Raw genomic sequence first — 25,746 nt, forward strand, 5'->3', positions numbered from 1 at the left:
ACGCGGTTCGGGACTCTGGAAACGTTCAACGTGCTACGACGAGGGCTCTAGACAGCATAGAGGCTGCCGACTTCCAGGGAGCGTTCAGGGATTTGAAAATCCGGTATCAGCGAGTTATCGACTCCAATAGGGACTACTTTGAAGATATCTCATGAAAAATTGTACATATTTTGCCCATAAAAAATTGCCTGAAGTCAGTCCGGTTACTTATTATACAGACTATGTATGTATGCACACATGCTAATCGTGTCGGTTTTGTTGATTTTAGAATTGGGCATTCTGAAGAGTATTCTGACGCTGACAGTGAAAACGGCCGCCTGGAAAAAGGCGAAACATGCCGCGCTAATAGCACTGGCCGGAGTGTTGCCCACTTCGGAAATACTGGCAGCTGACCCAGGCCTCGTCGAAACCCTATTGGAGCTACTGCAACAGCCGACTGTGCCCAGTTATGTGAGTAGTATCATAGAGTAAATGTAGCATAAGAATGTATCCCATGGTTTTGTGTATCAAGTTGAGATAATACTGTATCTTTTATGGTGATACAGTATCATTTATGGTGATACTGTATTATTCATGGTGATAGCATAGAGAAAATATAGCATAAAAAGATATCCCATGGTGTTTGTTTCGGCCACCGAGGTGGGCGCAATAACAATTTACTTAGTAGCTTCTACTGGTGGAGCCAGGTTGGACTGAGTGAACACAAATTGAAACGAATACACTTTTATTAATAATCGGAGGACCAGACCAACAATAAGTTGATCAAATGAATTACTCAAACACATAAATCAAGTTCAATACAACAAGGCGGTGTGAAACAAAGTCTTTCATACGAAGGCGGTAATCTCATTACTAGGCGGGAGCACAACTTGCTTAGTTCTATACTGTCTTTATGAATTGTACACAACAATAATAAGTCTCAGGTTGATATTGAAGCGGTATCACAGTAGTAAAACACTTGGACCGGATTAATCTTGTAGAGAATAGACATAAATCTAACTTGGAGCGGGAAACGACACGATACGTTGCAGGAAGCGGGATCGACTTTGCACTGTGAGCTGAGTGAACGATGACTCGAGAACGACTCCTTCAAAGAACGGTTCCTTGGTGAACGACAGTTCAAATAACTCTGTAGGAACTAGAGGCAGCGCTCGTAGCGGTTACTTACCGCAACTGGTTGGCGGTAACAGTGTTGTGTATCAAGTTGAGATAATACTGTATCATTTATGGTGATACTGTATCATTCATGGTGATAGCATAGAGAAAATATAGCATAAGAATATATCCCATGGTTTAGTGTTTCAATTTGAGATGTTGCTGTATCATTTTGTGGTGATAACTTAGAGAAAAGATAGATAAGAAGATATCCCATGGTTTTGTGTATCAAGTTGAGATGATACTTTATCATTTTTTGATGATAACTTGTAGAAAATATAGCATAAGAAAATATCCTATGGTTTGTAGAATTCATTAAACGTTGGGAAGTTACTATATCAAATTATTGTGTTGTGTATTAAGTTGAGATGACACCTTATTATTTGTGGTTATACTATATCATTTTATGGTGATACCTTTGAGAAAATATATATAGCATAAGAAGATGTCCCATGGCTTCTAGAGTTCATTCAAAGTTTGGAAGTTTTTGTATCAAATTATGGTGTTGTGTATCAAGTTGAGATGATACTGTATAGTTTGTGGTGATACTGTATCATTCATGGTGATAGCATAGAGAAAAATAGCATAAAAAGAGTTTCCATAGTTTTGTAGAATTCATTCTAAGTTTGGAAGTTTTTGTATCAAATTATGGTGTTGTGTATTAAGTTGAGATGATACTGTATCATTTATGGTGATACCTTAGAGAAAATATAGCATAAGAAGATATCCCATGTTACAGGGCGTTTATCTTTCAAATTTTACTGTAAACTCAAGTCCCAGTAGTTAGTTGTTTTTGGTGAAGCTAAGTGACGCTGGTAGTCTCTCATACTGTGCCGTTTTCACACCTCACTCACTACCTCCGTAAACAAAGTCATAATGCATTCAGGTGACGTCAGCACAGGTAGGGCTCCTACACCAATAAAAATTTGTTGATTTCAGCTGATCTATATCAGGTAGTGTTTTTATTACTTTCCTTGCCCTATTACCATAGGTAAGGAAAGTATTGCTTTCCGAAAAAAATTAAGGTACCCCAATTTTTAAATGTCTATACGTTTCAAGGTCCCCTGAGTCCAAAAAAGTGTTTTTTGGGTATTGGTCTGTATGTGTGTGTGTGTGTGTGTGTATGAGTGTATGTGCGTCTGTGTACACGATATCTCATCTCCCAATTAACGGAATGACTTGAAATTTGGAACTTAAGGTCCTCCCCCTATAAGGATCCGACACGTACAATTTCGATCGAATGCGATTCAAGATGGCGGCTAAAATGGCGTAAATGTTGTCAAAAAAAGGGGTTTTCGCGATTTTCTCGAAAACGGCTCCAACGATTTTGATTAAAGTTATAGGTACCTAGAATAGTCATCGATAAGCTCTATCAGCTGCCACAAGTCCCATATATGTAAAAATTTCAGGAGCTCCGCCCCATCAATGCAGATAGATTCCCAATTATCAGGCTTCAGATACAATTGAAAAAAAAAAATCACGTGGAGTAGATTGAGCATGAAAATCTCTACAATTAATGTTCAGTAACATTTTCACCTAAAATTAAAAATAAGCTCGAAATTCGAGAAAATGTGATTATCCAATTATTGCAAACTGTTGGCAACTGTTGATTCTATTAAATGATTCACTATGAAGAGATAGCAGACCTCGTGTGTGTCTCCAGCGTTATTGCCCTGTCACCAGCTGGCTCAAATCTTTGAATAGTAGACTTGAGATTCGCGGGAACACTAGCGTCAGGTGATCAATTTTCATAACGGCAAGGAAAGTTGTGCGAGTGCGCCACACCAGATTTTTTGGTGAAGCTAAGTAACGCTGGTAGTCTCTGATACTGTGCCCTTTTCACACCTCACTCACTACCTCTGTAAACAAAGCCATAGTGCATTCATGTGACGTCAGCACAGGTAGGGCTACTACACCAATAAAAATTCATTGATTTCAGCTGATCTATATCAGCTAGTGTTTTTATTGGTGTAGGAACCCTACTTGTGCTGACGTTACCATCAACCACCTGTCATGCACTATAGCTTTGTTTACGGAGCTAGTGGTCCACTTGGCCAAAACAGTAATAATAGACAGTAGCCTGGTCTCCTAACCCAGCTGTCAGCTTGTCAGCTGGTCTCCTTTCATAGGTTTATTCCTCAGCAAACTGCTTGTAATGAGTCCTCGTCTTTCCTAAAACGTAAATAGCTTACTGCTATTACGTAATATTATTACTACTTATAACTAGTAGTTCTGTGAACAGTAGACCTCACGCAGTATTCTCATCCACAAGTACCTGATTGAAACTATAGACCTTATGGAAATACAGCAATAGACTGGCTTCTCCACACATCTGTGTAATCACTTGTCAGCTGATTTATGATGAATAATTCTATAGTCTGGTTTTTACTCCAATATTGCGTATGAAGGAGGCTCCTTTTTCCTTTTATATTATCCTTGAAATGCAAAATTTCCAAAAACCTTGTATATACGTCGACGCGCAAACAAAAAAGGAACATACCTGTCAAATTTCATGAAAATATATTACCGCGTTCGCCGTAAATGCGCAACATTTAAACATTATGCAAATGCAAAATTATGAGAAATGCAAAACCGTCGACTTGAATCTTAGACCTCACTTCGCTCGGTCAATCAAGTGATATTACTTACTATTTTATTACTATTGCTTACTACGTACGACTGAATTGCTTAGTTGCAGTTACACAAAAGACTGTCTAGTTTTAATCATGATTAAATGCTTCGAGAGCCAATCAGAGAAGACTTCTTTTCAAAAAAGTCTTCCCTGATTGGTTAGCATTTGATAATGGTTGAAATTTATCAGGCTTTTGTGCAACCGGGGCCTAGTTAATAATACTTACTTACTGCGGTGGCCACTCGTACCCCAGTCGGTACTTGGCCTCATCAACTAAGCCTCTCCAAAAGTTTCGGTCACCCGCGTCCTCCTCTTTTAGGCCCATCCTCCTCATATCTTTCCGGACCTGGTCCCACCATCTAGTTTTTGGCCTTCCAGCTGGTCTCCTTCCTATAGGATTATTCCTCAGTACACTGCTTGTCAGAGCGCTTTCTTCTTTCCTCAGAATGTGTCCCGTCCACCGTAACCTTCTGCTTTTAATCTTACCCACTATGTCTGCTTCATTGAATAATTGGCGTATTTCATAGTTGTGCCATAGAGAAACAATAGCATAAGTAGATATCCCATGGTATAGGACGTTTATGTCGCAACTCTTACTGTTATCTCAAGCCGATAGATCATGTGATATTCTTTCCCTTGAAGCTGTGTGACACTGGTAGTCTCTCATATTGTGCCGTTCATACACTCTCACCCCAACAAAACAGTAAAATTCGTCAATGTTGTTTTCCATCACTCAGGCTGCATCTGATCAATTTCAGGGCCTTAATATAGTCTATGTTGTGACTGTTGAACGTGTGAAATGTTTGACAAGCTTTTGTGCAACCGGGCCTTAGAAATAGTATGTTATTCAAACTTTGTGATTATTTATTTTATTTATTCATATACAAATACAATTAAGGTAAAACAACAGGCATTCGCCCAAAACTGTTCTAAACCTTAATTTTGAATACACAGTCTAAAGGTTATGCAAATGATAACTTAATTCACACACTATTTTGAGTCCAAAAAAATGTATCTACTACAATTTTGAATTTATCAGATTGATCAATTTCAAAATATAAATCCAAACAAAAATCTTCCTTCACAATCACAAAAAATATTTAAAATCTCACTTAAATCCACAAATTATACTCATGTTGAAATTCTAAACATCAAAACATATTGCATGATAAAATAATTATTGAAGTTGTGAAATGCTTGACAGGCAGTGAACAGCGTGGAGAAGTTGATGCTGACACACTTGGGTGAAGTGGACCTGTCCACTTGGACGGCAGTGTGGCTGGATCCGCTGCTTGCCTCCATGGAGGACCAGGTGGGCCAAACTGAACCGTTTGGGCTCAAACAGGTGCTCACCAAGGCTGTTCGATTCTCGCCTCATATTGTCAACAGTGTTCTCAGGTAGGGAGGAGGATACTTAAAATATATCAATTGAAATTACTTATAAATAAATATTCAATAAATAATAATACTCTCTATTCACTTTCTTGGTAAGGGCTACTCGTATTTACATCAAAATTCATTAATCAAAGTTCCCTTTTCGAGAAATAAAATTATTTTATTTCTCAGCAGTAACTTACAGCTGATGATGTGTGAGCAGTGTGAGCACACACGAAAGCATGCTCCTGTGAAATAATCATTTTTATTAAAATAAAGTCGATTTTTGACAATTTCTCAAGTCTCTTCAATTATGGAAACGTTTCACAACATCAACATTCACTGTACAAACTTGAATGAAATGATGTTGAAAAATGGTACTTTGTTTTTTTAATCTATAGTATTATAAATAAACGAATTGCCTTATACACGTACGGGATATAAAACTAACAAGACACTCCAATACAAATTAGGGGTTGAGGAAACAAGACTACCTGTACTACCTGTACACTGGGCTATTGTTCCAAAAAGGTTCAACCTCCAACTCTCGACTCTATTGTCCTCTGATTCGGCTTCATTACCCTCCTTAGTAGTCGAAGTGGCCCCGTCTCCTTTCTTGAAGGCACTTTTAGCTAGTAGGGACTCATCTATTACTTTGCACCTTACATCTGTTACTTGCATTTTCTAAAATTTATTATTGAATACTATTATTGATTACTAATATGATCAGTGATCAAGTACTTGTTATTGAATATTATTCCCAATGGTTCATTTGATGAAACTCAACTTGTTCATAAGCTGTATACAGACTGACTTGAGTTACATACAATTCGTGGTTACACTCCACGTGCGCTATTCATCAGCTGATGATATGCGTATTATATTTATTTGTGTGAATATAATAATCATATAATCGAATATAATTATGTATAATATGATGATTATAGCATCAGCTTATGGAAAGCGTACGGCGTGTGTTCGTGCTCATCTATTTAGTCTCATCATGTACACTGAATATAATAGGAGGTAAGGATAAGTATAAAAGAACGTAATCTATAAAAAAATAATAATACGTTCTTAGTTTGACTAAATTTGTACTTACGAACGATAGTAATGTGTGTGTTTATCCAATCAATGTAGGCTACCACTGGTTTACAGCTGAAAATGCCTTCAAGTAATCAGACTGGGCCACCAATTTATTCCTCGGAGTAGACCACGAAAATGTCGAAATTCAATAACAATAGGCGACCACTGAAGGGTCACTAGAACTTTTACCTGTTCATCGATTGTTTTCGGCGGCCCCGGCTGGTTTCTTTTACCCCAACTTAGCACACTTGATAGCAAACAACTCAACACAACAAACTTGATAGGTTATAGGATGATTCAAAAAAGTACTTGACACAGTCATAGAGTAAAGATATCGTAAAGAGAATGTCCCATGGTATATAGTTTTTGTTGCGAATTTCATTGTTAACTCAAGTCGATAGTCCTCGTAGTTCTTTTTGGTGAAACTATGTGACGCTGTTAGTCTCTCATACTGTGCCGTTCCTACACTCTCACCCGGCTAAAAGAGTAATAATAGACAGTAGTCGACAGTAATCGGCATGAATTAAAAACTTCAAGCTGATAGTCCACGTAGTTATGTGAAGCTATGTTACGCTGGTAGTCTCTCATACTGTGCCGTTCCTACACTCTCACCCGGCTAAAAGAGTAATAATAGACAGTAGTCGACAGTAATCGGCATGAATTAAAAACTTCAAGCTGATAGTCCACGTATTTATGTGAAGCTATGTTACGCTGGTAGTTTCTCATACTGTGCCGTTCTTACACTCTTACCCGGCTTAAAGAGTAATATCATAATAGACAGTAGTCTACAGTAATCGGAATGAATTTTAAAAAATCGGCTTGAAATTTGGACCATAAATGACCTATGCCATAGGATATCTTTTTATGCTATCTTTGCTCTATGATACAATACAATTGAATCGGTCTGAAGAGAAAGGGAACATGTCAAAAATCAGAATTTTTCAGGAGAGAGAAAAAACTGAATACAGATAAAAGTATTGATAATTTCAAGATTGTTTTTTGTCATTCAGGTGCAAACTCTTTTAAGACAACAATTTTAATCCAGTATAAGCACTTATATATAAGATTCACCCCTTGAAATAATGGAGTTTTTTGTTAACTTTCTTTTACTCATGATGATATTATAAATTATCACTCTTCAACTTTTACAATAAACATCTCAACCGAAAGCAATCTAACCTCAAAGCAACGCGTGAATCAAAGGTAACTAACAATAGCACAAAAATCACAACTGAGAAAAAAAGCTGATTTTCGAATGTTCGGCGTTGAAAGGAAACATGTGTGTCATGACTAGTTCCCTTTCACTCCAGTACAGCAAAAATACGATATCTGTTTCTCTTATAAAGAGAATGCTGACATGTTCCCTTTCAACTTCAATCGATGTATCCCACAGTAAACAACTCATTTCAACCATAAAAAATGAAAAATTTTGATATGCTCCTTTTCTCCTCAAGTCGATTCAATTCAACAATATAAATGAAAATATAAATCTGAGTTTTAGAATGATTGAAACTGGCATTAAATAGCCGGAGCATGTCGTGACTAAATAATTTTTTTGGACCCAGGGGACCTTGAAACGTATAGAAAACATGAAATTAGGGTACCTTAATTTTTTTTGGAAAACAATAATTTCCTTACCTATGGTATTAGGGCAAAGAAAGTAAAAAGGGTACTCAGAAAAGACAATTTGATTCAACAAACCTTTTTTGTAATTTGTGATGCAACTTTTCAAGATAACTTTCTATTTGTTCCAGCTCTGATAAACGTAATTGGAGTGTATCATTGTCCTGCCTACAAGCATGCCGCAAATGGGGACTGACTATTTCAAGTGAAGAAGATGTGAATAAATGGAGAGGATTGGCAGGCTACTCGTTCCTACAGGAAGCGATTTGCGACAAAAATTGTCAGGTATGTGTAGAGCCAGAGAAACATCCTTACTTTTAATGCAATGCTATTCATTTACAGTAGAACTACAATTATCCGTATTAATGGGGACCAGGACCCATTCGGATAATCGGAGTTTTTTTTTAAATTGCCATTTGAGAGAAAAAAGCTAAGTTTTGATATTGCACTTAATTTTTTATTGAATTAAATGAAAGAAACATGATATTTTCATATGTTTTAATTGTAAATAAATTGTACTTATGTAAAAGTTTAGAAATAAAAATTATTGTCTTTTAAACACTCCATTCTCTGACTGCCAATTGAATCTTTTGAGCCGTATCCTATTTTGAAAAGTCAGGTAATGGTGGTGGGGAGGACAGAACAGGAGTTAGAGGCAATACATGTTGAATGCGAGGGCCAACCATTGAAGCAGACCAACAACTTCCGGTATCTAGGTACAAATATTAATTGCACTGGCAAGCTGAGGAAAGAAGTACGGCATAGGACTCGGAAGGCTATACAGGCATACTACTCACTCAGCAGAGGTATTTTTGGGAAGGCTGAAGTGAGTAGAGAAGTTAAAGCTAGAGTCTATGTCTCAATCATAGAGCCCATCCTTCTCTATGGAAGCGAAAGCTGGACCTTAAATAAAAACGAAAAAAGTCAGATAAATGCAGTGCAGATGAAATGGCTGAGAAGAATAGTAGGCAAAACTAGAAGGGATAGAGTGAGGAATGACTATTAGGGAGGAGCTGAAAGTTAAATCTATAGAGACAACTATAGAAGAGAGAACGCTCTCCTGGTATGGTCATCTTGTGAGAATGCCTCAAGAAAGAAAGCCTTAAATAAAAAAGAAAGCTGGACCTTAAATAAAAACGAAAATAGTCAGATAAATGCAGTGCAGATGAAATGGCTGAGAAGAATAGTAGGCAAAACTAGAAGGGATAGAGTGAGGAATGACTATTAGGGAGGAGCTGAAAGTTAAATCTATAGAGACAACTATAGAAGAGAGAACGCTCTCCTGGTATGGTCATCTTGTGAGAATGCCTCAAGAAAGAAAGCCTCGTCAATACATGGAGGCCAGGGCGCGAGGTAAAAGACCGATAGTTTTTAGAATTCATTCAAAGTTTGGAAGTTTTGTATCAAATTATGGTGTTGTGTATTAAGTTGAGATGATACTGAATCATTTGTGGTGATACCGTATCATTTATGGTGATACCTTTGAGAAAATATATATATAAGAAGGTATGTCCCATGGCTTCTAGAGTTCATTCAAAGTTTGGAAGTTTTGTATCAAATTATGGTGTTGTGTATCAAGTTGAGATGATACTGTATAATTTGTGGTGATAATGTATCATTTATGGTGATACCTTGGAGAAAATATAGCATAAGAAGATAATCCTATGGTTTGTAGAATTCATTCAAAGTTTGGAAGTGTTGTATGAATTTATGGTGTTGTGTATCATGTTGAGATGATACTGTATCATTTATGGTGAAGACTGCGGTAAGTATCGCGGAAGACCGCGAGAAAGTTGGGAGGAAAAAGTTTCACGGATTGCAGCAGCCAGAGGCAGGCAAGACCATGAATCAAATCAAGAGAATGGCTTTGGATAGGGACCAATGAAGGAGGTGGGTCCGAGGCAACATCCCAACGCCGTGAAAACGGCACAATGGGCGAAGAAGAAGAAGAAGAAGAAGAAGAAGAAGAAGAAGAAGAAGAAGTTTAAACATCTCCGTCAATGTAAGCTGTTTTGCAATAGTGAGCGAACGCGCAAAACACTGGCTTCGCGGGGGGAAGAATAATAGCGCACTTAGACTTTACTTGGACAATTTTTTTTGAAAGTGATTCGGATAATCAGCGTCTTGGATAGTCGGAGTTCGGATAATTGGAGTTCTACTGTATTTATTTGAATATATAAATAAAGTACTTCAAGCCATGTACATGGAGTTGAACATGTCATTACAAAATATATCAGTGTCCATCCTCGTATCCTCAATTCTAAACCATTTACCCTGCGTTTTTATTAATTCTTTATTATTGTACCTATTTAAATCTAGCCTATCTAATAAGTAATGAATAAGTAAACTTATTTCTATAACATAGTGTCTATAAAAGTAAAGTAATTTATTTTCAGGTTAGATTGGCATGCTTCACACTTTTGGTGGATTGTAAGAAAACAACAGAGCTGTTTATTATGGAAGAGCTGCTGCTTTTGAAAAGTTTCTTTGAACTGAACATAAGTGAGAATAATGTGGCGGCCCGTCACCAGATGTTGAGAGTGGTTGGCAAGGTGAGTTAAATTCATTTATTAATTCAATGTACACTATCTTCAATTTAAACAATTGTGGGAGGACCAACAGGTACAGCCCAAAACTGTCTCTTTCCCGAAGTTTGATACATATAAATGTTCAGAAAGTTTGAAAACCAAATTGAATAACAAAATTACTTTCGCAAAAAAGTTTTACGAAACTGTAGAATATATTTATGATTAAGTGAACTATTTAAACTTTCCATGTTTTGTTAATATGAAGCTAACCATTTTCTCCAGAAAATTTGTATGAATAAGATTAAGCGATTAGGTAGATGTTTTATTCTCATTTAAATGTAATTTGTGTGTATAGATTGATATGGACAGATTGGTCTACAGAAATCAGAATTAGATTGAAAATAGTCTGAAAATTTTATCAAAAATCTGAATTAGATTGATCTATAGAAATGGACAGTATCTATTTATTTATTTTCAAGAATAAGATAGCATACGAGTAAAATAATATATCTTCTTGTCTTTATGCTATCACAAATTACATCTAACTGGGCCCTGCTTGATAAAATACAAACTAATAATACTAGTAGTCATCTGGTAATTAGAATAGGAAATTACAAAAAATAGTTGCTTGTATTTTCTCATGCAACATGACCCAGTTAGATGAGTTTGATGTAATTTGTGATAGCATAGAGAAAAGATAGCACAAGACGATACCCCATGGTATAGGGCGTTTATGTTCCAGAGTTCGATGTCAACTCAAGCCGATAGTCCCAGTGAGTAGTTCTTTTTGGTGAAGCTATGTGACGCTGGTAGTCTCTCATACTGTGTCATTCTTACACTCTTACCCGCCCAAAACAGTAATAATAGGCAGTAGTCAACTGTAATAATTGGCTTTAGTTGACAAAAAATCAGCTTAAAATTCATGAACGTGATCATGAACGGATCATGAACGACCTATGGGATATTTTCTCATTTTACTTTATTCAACCTTTGCCCTCCAGGTTAAATTAAAGGTAGCCTATCTGTTTTATGCTATCTTTTCTCTATTGCAGTATCTAGTGCGTTTCTATGAAATAGAATTTCAACAATCTATTTTATCACCTGTTTTTTATGTGTTCCAGCTTTTGACAAGATTGAAAGATAGTTTGCAAACCTTCCTGAAGACATCAAAGAATAAAATCGATGAGGAGAAAATCGAAGCGGTTGAGAAGAACTACAACGATTTTTGTGAATGGCTTGTTCAGTACTGTTTCGCCAATTTATTCCCAGGTAGGTTCACATAAAACTGAGACTCAACTACAGACTGTTCAACGAAAAGAGAGACAAGAACATAGAGTTCGCGCTTGTGTACAAAAGTCATATCAGATTTTTTTATACTTATACTTATAATACAGAGAGGTGCAGAGGAAACTCATGTTTTTCGAACCGCTAGTACTCGGCGATGCGAGGAGGTATTGTCCTTGAAAGAATATTGGCAGACGGCCCATACTATGACATGCCATTTCAGTCGTTATGAAGCGTTGGAACGTACAAGATCGTGAAATCGCTGTCGAGCAGTTTTTCATAAGCAATGAATCTATAGTCACAGTGCAACGCTTTTTCGTCAATATTTTAGAGTTAGGCGTCGAGGTGCAGTGCCTGATCGTAATACTGTACTCCGATGGGTTACAGCGTTTAGAAGTACTGATTCTTTTATGAAAAATAAACCACCTGGTCTTCCTCATTCAGTTCGTACACCGGAAAATGTAGACCGAGTCAGAACGGCAGTTGTTACTAGTCCTAGAAGATCGACTTGGCGACATGGTCTCAGGACTAGACTATACTTACGCTCTATTCATTTTCCAGATTACGAACTGAACGGGGAAGATCAGGTGGTATATTTTTCATAAAAGAACCCAGTACTTCTAAACGCTGTAACCCATTGGAGTACTGTATTACGATCAGGCACTGCACCTCGACGTCCAACTCTAAAATATTGACGGTAAAGACGTTGCATTGTGACTACAGATTCATTGTTTATGAAAAACTGCTCGTCAGCGAACACACGATCTTGTACGTTCCACGCTCCATAACGACTGAAATGACATGTCATAGTATGGGCCGGCTGCCAACATTCTTTCAAGTGTAAAGCTGCGTACACATATTCGTGCTTCCAACCCGCACCGAGCACGCTCCTCCCTCGTACCGCCCTCGTACCGCCCTCGTACCACCATCGAACCACAGTCGCACCGCCCACGCACCCATCATGAACGTTACGGAAGATGTTAGATCTTCTCGCGTTCCCCGGTCGAACCACTGTTGCTCGCCGGTCGATCATCAATCGCTCTGCTGGAGTGACGTTCGGTTGCGGAGCAGAGCGACAGTCTGTACGCACCTTAATATCTCCTCCCATCGCCGAGTACTTAGCGGTTTGAAAAACATGAGTTTCCTCTGCACCATTCTGTATAATTATTTAAACTATTAATTGCTTATATTTATGATAATAGCAGTCATTACTTTTATATTATTTTACCCAAGCGCAAATTTTATGTTTAGTCTCGCCTGTCAATGAACAGATTATAGTTCGACGATAATCATCTTATACAGAATAACTGAAACTATTAATCTTCAAATTCAATCTTAATAATTGATTCCGTCTTTGTTAGCTTGAATCTAAAGTTTTGTGTGTAAAATCATTATTCATTAATTCATCTATTAGTAGAGATCAATTAGTAGTTAAATATAGTCCTGAAATATAGTCTCATCTATGAGTAGAGAGCAATTAGTAGTTAAATATAGTCCTACTGTATGTAATTAAATAGTCCAGAATGGATTGAATAGTCTTCAAAATAATTCTAAATTATGTTGTTAATAGATAAGCGAATTATATAAAGTTTTATTCTAATTATGGAAATATATTATCAGACTGCTAGGTCATAACTAAAGAATTGAAAAGTGATCATTAACAAGCAGTTCGTGATGGAAAGTGAAATTGAAGAAAAATATATTGTTGTATTTTATATCTATATAGGCTGCATATATAGATGTATTTTCTAAACAAGTGTTTAGTTCCGTAGCGAAGCACGAGTAGTCTGCTAGTCCGTTTTTATAATATAATCCGTATAATATTCTGTATATACATAATAATTACAGTATATATTATGTCTATGATAAGAGTTTGTATGAATTCAGCTATTGGCAGCCTACTAGAATTCCATTTTCAGTTGTTTTTATCATTTTTCAGGTGCGAGTTTACACAGGAGAAGTACAGCGCTATCAATTCTGCAAATGATTCTGAAAACAAGCCTTTGGCGTGAATCTGCCAATACTGTGGAAAATGCTAAACTTTTGCTTCTATCGCTGACTGACACTTATGAAGAGAATAAATGTCTTGCTAGCGAATTGATTATCAGTATGCCGGCACATTTGTTCAACTTTGATGTAAGTTCTATGTAAACTTAGGTAAAGTTTCTATGAAACATGAATTGAAACGTTTTGATTTGATTTGTGAGGATTACGGAGAGACGCTACCACAGAGTTCAATGCCGTATACCAAATGCGAATCTATTAGGGAGTAGTATGAAGTATGTCCAGTACCAGGTGGAGAAATTTTTATTGTAGTTCGTGATAAAAATATACTTTTTGAGATTTTACTGATATGTGGCACGGAAGTGAGCCTGCTGTCCAAAAGCATTCCAAGTGTTTTCAGTACATTCGAATTTTCTATGGGTTGAACTTGATTCAAGAACGAGAATAAGCTGAAATATCAAATGCTTATTTTCAAAAAAACATATTGCATTTGTTCTTATTCACATTAAGGCTGTGCAAAGGCTAAAAATAAACTTTCTACTGGTGATATTTTTCAAAGTTTTTTATTTGTATATCATCAAGCTATCAAAATGAAAAAGTTTTCTCAGGAAAACATTTTTTTCCGATCATTACTTTTTGAGATATGAGCGCCTAAAGTTTAAATTTTTGGGACAGAAAATTTCAAGTACGGTAAGAGATAAATCCATGAGATTTAGAGGATAGATTCTTCATGGTATTGTTGATCTTATAAAACAAAACTTTTCTGACAATATCAATTGTTGAGAAAGTTATTCAATTTACTAAAAATGACCAAAAATAACTCAACTAAGTTATTTATAGTCATTTTTGGTAGGCTAAATTGAATAACTTTCTCAAAAATTGATATTTTCAGAAAAGTTTTGGCTTACTAGACCAACAATTCCATGAAGAATCTATCCTCTAAATCTCATGGATTTATCTCTTACCGTACTGGGAATGTTCCGTCCCAAAAATTTAAACTTTAGGCGCTCATATCTCAAAAAGTAATGATCGGAAAAAAATGCTTTCCCGAGAAAACTTTTTCATTTTGATAGCTTGATGATATAAAAATAAAAAAACTTTGAAAAATATCACCAGTAGAAAGTTTAGTTTTAGCCTTTGCACAGCCTTAAGGTTCATGTAACTGAAATACTGATAATAAAATTTCTATTGTATACCGGTAGTAAGTTTCATTATATGAATATTGATACTCATATTGTATAACATGGTACTAAGTTAACCATACAAAGAGAATCCAGCCCGTTGGGAGTGAATACTATTAAAAAACTTTGAAAGAAGAATAAATTAAAGGTAGAAATTAGCTAGGAGGTTGTCACTTCATATTATGAACCAGAAGCATGAATATAATACACTGGATAAGAGCGTTTTTTCTAAATTTCTATCGGTTATCTTTCAAGTGCACCTCAAATGAACTTTTCAAGTCAGCAGTAAGCAGAGTGAATTGCCATCATGGTAGCCAACCTCCGCCATGGATACGGCACATGAAGAAGAAGATCTTTGTATGCTGAAAATCCCAGTTACATTGGTAGAAAGATATACCAGATTCAACAATTCAGTTGAGGGAGATGCAAGTATGAATGAGTTCAAGCATAGACTGTGCCGTGCTACCAAATTTATCCAAATAGGTTTGATAGTATTTCACCTATCACCCAAGGAAAGTCATCGGTTCCAATTTTTTTCTAATATCTTGATAAATCATGAACGGATTTAATGGCTATGAATGAAAAGTCCAGTTCAGAGAAAATCAAATTATAATTTTCATAATACTGCAATTTACAACAAATATTTACTGAACAAAACCATTTGATACTTAGACAGAAAATTCTTACAAGCTAAAATACTTATCTATTCATATTGAGCTTATATATTTGGCTACAGGCTTTCAAAGTTACACAAAACATTCAACACAAATTTAGAACACAATAAAATTATTCAGATCTCAATTAAAACGTTTTAAATTTCAATTTTATAGAAAAATTTCAAGAGAACTAAAAACACTTCTACAAGCCAGCAGCCATTTTTCCATGAGAGAAATGTCTGAGAGAAACACCTAGAATAAGCACCTAAAGCTCCCAAACAATACATAGACACGTCATCGATTGCCAACTAATAAAGAATAAAAGTTTACAAGTTTCATTTATTATACTCAATAAAACTTTATTTTTTAAAAGTTATTTTGAATTTATTTGCCCTTTATGTTGTTTAGAATTATCTGTTAATTCAGAAATAGAACTTTGTTACAGTAGGATGTTCAACACAAGTGCATCTGATAAATTCCCGGTAAAATGTTAAGTTTGCATATTGATTACACCGATATTTGCTATTAAGTTTTATTGATATTGAATTGAAGATTCGATTTTAATTGAGAAAAAATGTAATATTACAACTGGAAGTATTCTTAATGAATGAGTGCTTTTATAGTCTGAATGACTATTTTAACTTTGGCCATAAATTCAGAGACTTATTTATTGGGTTTTGAATTTTGACTGAAATTTCAAGAAATATCGTTGGTTTGTTAACATTTTTTCAGCACCTTGACTTGTCTGACACCATTCTGGTCAACCAGATGTAATGTATTAAACAATCACCAACAAACCGGCTATCGGGTACTGGGTTTAAATAATTAACACTACAGAGGGGTACAAAAATAAATCCAATAATTAATTAGATAGAATAATAAGATTGAGAAAGAAAGAAGCTGAACAAAGTTATTATATAATTTGTTGTTGATATTGAAAAAAATGTCCGAGCTACCGATATTGTTTATTGATGTTTCAAAGATGATATAGGTTAGGAAGTTTGGTTTTCGCTTTGAAATGGCATTATGCTGGTTTTATTCGAAGTGTTCCGATATTTTTCATTACAAACACAAATCACGCAAGTATCTGTTTCACGATACTCCTGTTACATTGCTCAGTAAACGTTATCACAGAGAACGGAATGGATAAAACAAAACGTTTGCGCATGCTTATTAAGAATCTGTGTATGTTATAGATTCCCTTGTGATGCAGCCTAATCATTATTTCCTGTTGGATTGTTATTATTTTAATAATAAAGTTATTATAATTAGCTCTATCAATTTTGAAGTAGAGAGCTTTCTATTACACACACTTCAATTCTTTTTGAACGTTTTGTTGTATAATTTAATCACATTTTTGTTCACTTGTTCGATGACAGAAGGAGGATTGCGTGAAAGAAACGTTTGAGAAGTGCGTTGAACTGGCTTCGGGTATTCGACCGCCTGACAGTGTGACAGCTGCATATCTACTGGCAACACTCGTCAAAATCCCCGAAGCTGGACAACATATTTTAACGATCACCAACAAACCGGCTATCAGGTACTGGGTTAAAAATAATAAACACTACAGAGAGGTCCAAAAAATATACACACTAGTTCATAAAGAAAGTAAAGAGAACAAAAGAACTATGAATCTTACCCTGTGTTGTAGTTCATTTTTTTGTCAAAATGTAGTGTGGCATGAATAGCCCGCATGCAAACTGTGAGACCGTTTCAGACCGTCGTAAACATTAAGACCGTTTCAGTCCGCCGTAAACATTAAGACCGTTTCAGTCCGCCGTAGCGTCTTCGGGTGATGTAGCACGTATCTTATATTTTATATTTTGGACAGTATAAAATGTTTCTTTTTCATTATTTTTGTATTGGGTCAAATTTCTGAAAATTTTATTAATTGGTATTTTATTTATTAAATGTATTAATTTATTAAAATTTTTTTTATTGGTATTTTCTGATTAATTTTATTAATCTAGACTATCTACTAATATCTAATACGTTAGTACACATTGATATTTTTTCAATTTTTTTTCAATTCAATTCTTTTTATTTGCCATCAATACAATTTACAAAAAATTATTCAAGAAATTCATAGAAATAAAAATAAAACATACAATCAAAACAAAAATTATAAATTAAATATATTTAAATCAAAATCTATTCATTAAGGCAACAACCCAGCAAGGAAAATCCTGTCCGCTGGGCGTGAGCATCAGTTCAATATTATTATATCAAATATTATTTTATTATTATAAATAAAAATAAATATGGCAAAATTTTAGAATCACGTAAGTAAACAAAAACAAGGTTGAAAAAATGTATATTATAAAATATTATCGAGAGTAAAGAAAAATGTCTCAATTATCCATTTATTTATCTGTGCCCCATGTCTATCCACAGTTAAAAATTGCATACCATTTGGGATTAAATTAATTAATTTTGTGCTTAAATAATTTAATTGTCGACGTAATATTGTTAGGTTAGTGTGATTTATGTTGAATAAATTATGAAAATTTAACCTGAAATTATATGTGGCTAGATTATTCCTTATTGTAAATTTATCTTTATTTTTTCTTATGTAGTAGAGAATTTTTTTAATATATAGTTGGCGTATGGTCATTACCTTGAATTCATCAATGTGTCCCTGCTTGGATGAATTCTTGGTCTATTCAGAATAGTCTTTATTATCATTTTTTGAATGACAAAAATCCTATTTATTATGTAATCATAAGTTCCCCCCCATACTCCTAACGCATATTGCAGAATTGACTGAACGTATCCATGATAAATTAGTTTTAACTCCTGTATATTTAATAATTTACGGATTTTGTAAAATATATAAGATATAAATTTTAGCCTTTTACAAATGAATTCCATATGCATGTCCCACTTGAGATGACAGTCTACCATAATCCCCAAATACTTGACCGCTTTTTCCTGTTTTAGTTTCGGGCAAGCACATTCTCCCCACGTCTCCGATTCACAATTCGTGTGTATTTTAATTATATTATATATTTGTTGACTTTGTAAATAGATTATTCTTATCTACAATATTTAGTTATACGATAGCTATAGGAATAATTTAATACTATTAGTTCTGTGAACAGTAGACCTCACGCAGTATTCTCATCCACAAGTACCTGATTGAAACTATAGACCTTATGGAAATAAATCAATAGACTGGCTTCCCCACACATCTGTGTAATCACTTGTCAGCTGATTTATGATGAATAATTCTATAGTCTGATTTTTACTCTAATATTGGCGTATGAAGGAGGCTCCTTTTTTCTTTTATATTATCCTTGAAATGCAAAATTCCCAAAAACCTTGTATATATGTCGACGCGCAATTAAAAAAGGAACATACCTGTCAAATTTCATGAAAATCTATTACCGCGTTTCGCCGTAAATGCGCAACATTTAAACATTAAGAGAAATGCCAAACCGTCGTCTTGAATCTTAGACCTCACTTCGCTCGGTCAATTAGATTATACTGACATGTCACCTGTCATTTGAGTGAAACTCAAATTTTGACGTTTTTGTGATAATTGTGAATGAATAAATTTTGAGTTGTGGTCAATCTAATGTACCGTTGTTCATTAGATTGGGAGTCATGAGCTTACCTTGTATTTTGGGATTTTCGTTCGGGACTGACAAATAATTTTTGTATAGTAGCGCTCATCGAATTTCCATCTTGTTGTTCACCCTGTTGTCAATATTTGCAGTAGCAGAAGTTTTCGGAGTGATTTACATAATTTAATTGGGATTTTCGTTCAATAATAATTATTCTTTAATTATTAGCATTTGAACAAATGCAACTTTCAATTTATTTCCATCTGCAATCAGAATTGTTCAAACTGCTTCTAAACTGTTCTTATTGGTTCCTAAGCAATCAAAGCCTGCTTGGCTGACTTCGTTATAAGGAATTGCTTATAAATACAACTACTATTACAATTAGAATTCTTTATTGTCATGAAAAACATAGTGCAATAGACATAGTCATCAGGAAGCATAAAACATACAATGTTCATTTTGTTGGTAAATAGTAGTGAAGACTGATTTGGGCGTAATGCCTGTAGTCTTCCTTGACATTGTAAATAAATAAATAAGCTTCAACAAAAAATGAGTTCCATACATAAATATTTATAGCATTCTTCAATGTTGTTTTCCATCACGAACTTATTATTATTAAATCACTTTTTGCTTTTAGAAAAAACGACTAGCAGTCAGATATTTTACAATAAATGAATTAATCACTGACTGTGACAACAAGATCTTTCGGCAGGTCCGCCATCATCTTGGTTGTACTCATAGACGAGTAGAAGGATAGGATGGCAATTTTTAGTGTGCTGTTGATGTCTATTGGATTAGTGTATGTTGGTGCTGTTGGTGTCTATTGGGTTTGTTGTGGCTGAGAAGGTAATCAAAGAGGATGTGGGATTTGAAGTTGGTTTGTTCGTTTAATATACATTGTCTATTGCTTTTAAATTGGGTGCATATTTCAGATTGTTCTATTGTGTCTAATTCTGGTCCTTTGTTTTTTATGTGTATGATTTGTAGATCAGTATTTATGTTTGTGTGTTAGTGATTTTCTTGAATTAGGTGGTCGGCAAATGCAGATTCTGTTTTTGTTTTTAGTCAAAACAGAACACATAAACATTCCATCACAAACACACAAACATAAATACTGATCTACACATCATACACATAAAAAACAAAGGACCAGAATTAGACACAATAGAACAATCTGAAATATGCACCCAATTTAAAAGCAATAGACAATGTATATTAAACGAACAAACCAACTTCAAATCCCACATCCTCTTTGATTACCTTCTCAGCCACAACAAACCCAATAGACACCAACAGCACCAACATACACTAATCCAATAGACACCAACAGCACACTAAAAATTGCCATCCTATCCTTCTACTTGTCTATGAGTACAACCAAGAAGATGGCGGACCTGCCGAAAGATCTCGTTGTCACAGTCAGTGATTAATTCATTTATTGTAATATATCTGACTGCTAGTCGTTTTTTCTAAAAGCAAAAAGTGATATATATAGCCTATGAATAGCCTATTCTTCTTGTACACTAGTTATGCTTTCTCTGGGACCTCAAAATTCTCCTATGTTTTCCCATTACTCAAGCGTTGTATTCGTTTTACAGAGTACTGGGCAGTGAATACTGTACTATCAGTTCAATAATGGATAAACTCAGTGATGAACTGATTGTGGCCAAGAAGGATATTGTAAAAGCAGCGCTCTCTGGACCTCTCTATGGACATCTCTTTCTTATTCGTCACATTCTTGAACAAATTGACTTGAGGTAACAATCATATTTTATATTCATATTTTTACTTGAGAAATTTAGAATAACGCACTGAGAACGTAAGGATGAACTGAAGAAAACACTGTTAAAACGCCGATTTCAGACTTAGGTTTTGCTTAATTTCAAAGCACTGTAGTCAAAACATTTGTACACCTTAACTGAAACTGTGTACCAAATTTGAGCAATTTCTGTTATTTAGTTTTCGAAAAAACATCAGAAAACGCAAAAAAAAAATGCTGGAAAACGGCAGTTGGGCTTTTCATCGACGTTATTTCAAAGCCCTTCTGGTACAACATTTGTGCATCTTAGCTGAACTTCTGTACTTGATTTGAACAATTTCTGTTCCTTTGTTCTCGAAAAAGTTGAGGAAACACAGCAAAATTCTGGGAAACGCTGAAAAACCGCTGATTCTGGTGGTTGGTATCTTTAGCGTTATTCAAAGCCCTTTCAATTCAACAGTTTTATTCCTTAGATGAACTTTCGTAATGAATTCTTACTGTTTCTGTTCATATGTTCTTAAAACGTTGTAGAAACGCAGAAAAAACGCTTAAAACTCGCCGATTTCTGGAGTATTTTTGAAAGTTTTTAAAAATCCGATCTTAGAGCGCCTAAGTGACAAATGAACATATCTACCAAATTTGAATGTATTTGGTCGAGTAGATTTTTAGTTCTCTTGATGTGTGAGTCAGTGCCATTTCGCTGTTATCTATAATTATCTATATCTGTAATAAAGGAAAGAATTGGCTTATAAACGAACGGGATAGAAAATTCATGAGTGACGCATCATCACGTCTCAACTACTCAACTGATCAACTTGAAATTTTGCATATAAATTCTTAATTTACCGAGTATGGTTATAGGCCTATTATCAGTTCTTCAGATTTCAGCATGTCAAGTTTTTAATTGGACCTTTGCGGAGCACGGGTTACCTGCTAGTCTATAATAAAATAAAGGAGAGAATTGGCTTATACACGTACGGGATAAGAAATTCACGAATGACGCATCATCACGTCTCAACTACTCAATTGATCACCAAAAAATGTTGCATAGATTCTCGCACCTAGCTCTTGCTTCTGGATATTAACTATGGCTGGAAACAAGGAGGAGTTGTTTTTCTTTTTAAAATGACATACTCAAGAAATGTAGATAATGATTACCCTTACACAGGCTGACAAATAATTTTTGAATAGTAGCGCTCATCGAATTTACATCTAGCTGTTTACACTGTTGTCAATATTTGCAGTAGCAGAAGTCTTCGGGGTGAATTACTTACTTACTTACTTACTCCTCAGCTCTACAGGTCTTTGCAACCCTTGGCCTCCCTCACATAGCCTCTCCATCTGTCACGATCCTCGGCCTGCCCCCTCCAGTTACGAACTCCAAGCGTTCTCAGATCTCGTTCCACATCATCCGTCCATCTATTTCTCAGTCGACCTTTTCTTCTTCTGTTATATATCCTGTCCTTCCATATACATTTCACTACTCTTTCATCTCCCATTCTCACCATATGTCCCATCCATCTTATTCTGCCAGCTTTAATAAACCGCACAATGTCTTCATTGTTAAGAACTGCTCTATTTCCAAATTTTTTCTTCCTCTCCAAAGACCATTCTCAAAACAGGACCCATGATTCTTCTCACTACCTTCCTTTCAAAAACTCTCAATCTTTGCACATCTCCAGCTGTAAGCACCCATGTTTCCGATCCGTAACTCACCACAGGCCTCACCAATGCTTTGTATAATTGTAATTTCGTAGCTCTAGATATCAATCGAGATTTGAACAACTTGATATTAGCATAGTATGCCCTGTTTCCCGCCATGATCCTGTTGTTAATCTCTGCTGAGACTTTCCCACTACTTGTCACAAGTGTTCCCAGATAGACAAATTCTTCTACCTGTTGAAATGTGTAGGGTCCAATTGTCATGTCTCTAGCAACTCTCCTACCTAGGCCTACTGCTGGTGACACTCTCAGATACTTGTCTTGGCCTCATTTATCTCCAATCCCATTGGTTCACTATTGATTGCCAGTGATGTGAAGGCTTCTCTCAAGGCTGGTACTGCTCTAGCTACTATGACCAGATCGTCAGCATATCCACAAACTTGCCACAGTCTATTTACTATGGTGCTTCCATGCGTGATACCTTTTACTGCTTCATGGAGAGCCAAATTAAACAATAATGCAGACAACGCATCTCCTTGCCTTACACCGTACTTTACAGGGAAACGCCTCCCAACAGTCTTGCCTATTCTTACTCTGGAGAAGGTCTCATTTAGGGTAGCAGCCACTAGCCTTATTAATTTTGAAGGTAAGTTATTCTTATCCAGTGCTTCAGGGGTGAATTACAGCATTTAATTTGGATTTTCGGTCAATAATAATAATAGATAACGATTTTTGCATAAGGATCACGAACTGCATTCTTTTATTTTTCTCTATAAGTATATTTCCATATTGTTTTTAGTGTAATCCACATATATATCTTAGTTATATATAATAATCTTAGTTCTACATTATTTTTATTCATGCTTTTTTTTTGAATGAAAAAGACTAAGAAATTGTCAAAAAACCACTGATTTATTGATAATTACAAAGACCGGTTTCGGTTATTACACCATTGTCAATCTCTGATAAACTATCAGAGATTCTGATTAGATTATCAGAGAATAGATAATCAGAGAATCTCTGTTTATCAGAGATTGACAATGGTGTAATAACCGAAACCGGTCTTTCTAATTATCAATAAATCAGTGGTTTTTTGACAATTTCTTAGTCTTTTTCATTCAATATGAATAATTAACACAATATCAACTTCTCAACTACACAAAAAGTGATGCTATTTTTTGTTTTTGTACTACTCTTGTCAGATTGGTCTTGTTAGACTTAGTGGAAATTGTCATGTTTTAAATAAATAAGTTCAACACGTCAAGTTTTCATTTTGTCCTCTTCTTCTTCTTTGGCTGTGCCTTATCCCATTTAAATGGGATCGGCATTCCTTTCTCTTAGTGTGCCTCTCCACAAAGCCCTATCCAATGCTTCCTCTCTCCTCCAACCACTCTCCCGCAAGTCAGCCGCTATTCTATCTCCCCACCTCATCCTAGGTCTACCTCGTCCTCTCTCACCATCCAAAACCAAATCCTGCACTCTTCGTCCAACATAATCCTCCTCCCGTCGCTGCACATGCCCAAACCACCTCATCCTTGTCTCCTGCATTTTCTTTCTCAGTGGTCCAACTTTTACAGTGCCTCTGATCAATTCATTTCTTATTTTATCTCTTCTTGTAACCCCACACATCCATCTTAACATTCTCATCTCAGTCACTTCCATCTTTCGTTCCTGTTTCTTTGAAATGTGCCATGTTTCTGTTCCATACAGCATAGCTGGCCTCACAACTGATCTAAACACTTTTCCCTTCATTTGACAATTCACTCTCTTATCACAAAGAACACCACTCATTCATTTTTCTCCTGTTCATCCATCCAGAATTTATTCTATGCTGTACTTCAAAGTTTTCATTTTGCTCAAATTCAATATATTTGTGCCTTAAACAGACCCTTGCGGAGCACGGGTTATCTGCTAGTATATAATATATATTTTGTATGTCTGTCAGTTGCCTGAGTGAAAGTGAGGAATGGAGAGCTGTGATTGGTCGGCTGCTGACCTTGTGCTATGAATGCAGCGCAGCCGTTGCCAGTGTTGTCAACAGTGAATCACCCGAGGGACTCATACCTACTGAAGACGATTACGGTAACAATGTTTTTCAATTATATTTTTCAACTTGTTTTTCCAAACTTGATTTTATTTGATTATTTCAATTAACAGACCATATAGGTAAAGAAAAGGCTGCTACAGTTACTAGAGACTAGAGAGCTGTGTAAAGTGAGGTCCTAATTAGGGACCGCGTCAAACTGGGCTGGCGACAAAGTGCAACGGTTTGACGGCGTGCAACTTTGTCGTTTAGTGGCAAATCTCAGGAGTGCCAGTTTGTCGTTGCATGCACCGCCAAACTGGCACTCTAAGGAATGCAGCCCAGTTTGACGGCGTGCAACTTTGTCGGTAGCCCACTTTGTCGTCAGCCCAGTTTGTCGTCAGTCCAGTTTGTCATCGTCCCCCTAATTATAATGGAGAAATAAGTAACCATTAATCCATGTAACCAGTGGAAAAACATACGGAGAATATAAAGGAGAACACCGTTACCCCTTATGTGGCTTGGCCCTTATTTTATCTAAATAAATAAAGTTAACACGCGCATTTCACTTTTCATCAGCTGATCTTCAGCTTATTACACCTGTACTTGTACACAAGAAGTAAGCTACAAATATAATAAGCATAGCATCAGCTGATGGAAAGCGAAATGCGTGTATTCTTGGCGGATAAGTCTGTACGCAACTTAGGATGTAACTCGTGTTTTAAACTGTATCTGTGACTAAAATTAGCTCACTATAAGCAGTTCGGAATACATATTATGTTTTTCCTGCAATGTTCATTTGTCCAAGTAGATGTACATGATTATATTCCAATTAGTATGTAATTATTAAATGAAAAAGACTAAGAAAATTGTCAAAAACCACAGATTTATTGATACTTAGAAAGACCGGCATTATTGTCAATCTCTGATAAACTTTTTATCATGGCAATCACTGAAAATGGTGTAATAACCGAAAGCGGTTAAGTAGATGTGCATGATTATATTCCAATTAATATGTAATTATTAAATGAAAGAGACTAAGAAATTGTCTAAAAAGCACAGATTCATTGATACTTAGAAAGACCGGTTTCGGTTATTACACCATTGTCAGTGATTGCCATAATAAACAGTTTATCAGAGATTGACAATAGTACCGGTCTTTCTAAGTATCAATAAATCTGTGGTTTTTGACAATTTCTTAGTCTTTCTCATT

The 25,746-nt window shown here is 35.6% G+C and overlaps 1 protein-coding gene across 1 annotated transcript in view; it reads left to right on the top strand.

Annotated features, from left to right (window-relative positions):
- The window catches only part of LOC111052218 (thyroid adenoma-associated protein homolog), a 41,184-nt gene that overhangs the window by 15,164 nt on the left and 274 nt on the right, over positions 1-25,746 (top strand). The window contains exons 9-17 of the mRNA XM_039438190.1: positions 269-450; positions 4,992-5,185; positions 8,002-8,155; positions 10,267-10,422; positions 11,520-11,667; positions 13,622-13,818; positions 16,903-17,063; positions 20,688-20,846; positions 24,456-24,592. Coding sequence (XP_039294124.1) covers positions 269-450; positions 4,992-5,185; positions 8,002-8,155; positions 10,267-10,422; positions 11,520-11,667; positions 13,622-13,818; positions 16,903-17,063; positions 20,688-20,846; positions 24,456-24,592 — 1,488 coding nt within the window. The remainder of the gene's footprint in view (positions 1-268; positions 451-4,991; positions 5,186-8,001; positions 8,156-10,266; positions 10,423-11,519; positions 11,668-13,621; positions 13,819-16,902; positions 17,064-20,687; positions 20,847-24,455; positions 24,593-25,746) is intronic.

This window comes from Nilaparvata lugens, chromosome 11 (genome assembly GCF_014356525.2).
Source record: "Nilaparvata lugens isolate BPH chromosome 11, ASM1435652v1, whole genome shotgun sequence".
Classification (NCBI taxonomy): domain Eukaryota; kingdom Metazoa; phylum Arthropoda; class Insecta; order Hemiptera; family Delphacidae; genus Nilaparvata; species Nilaparvata lugens.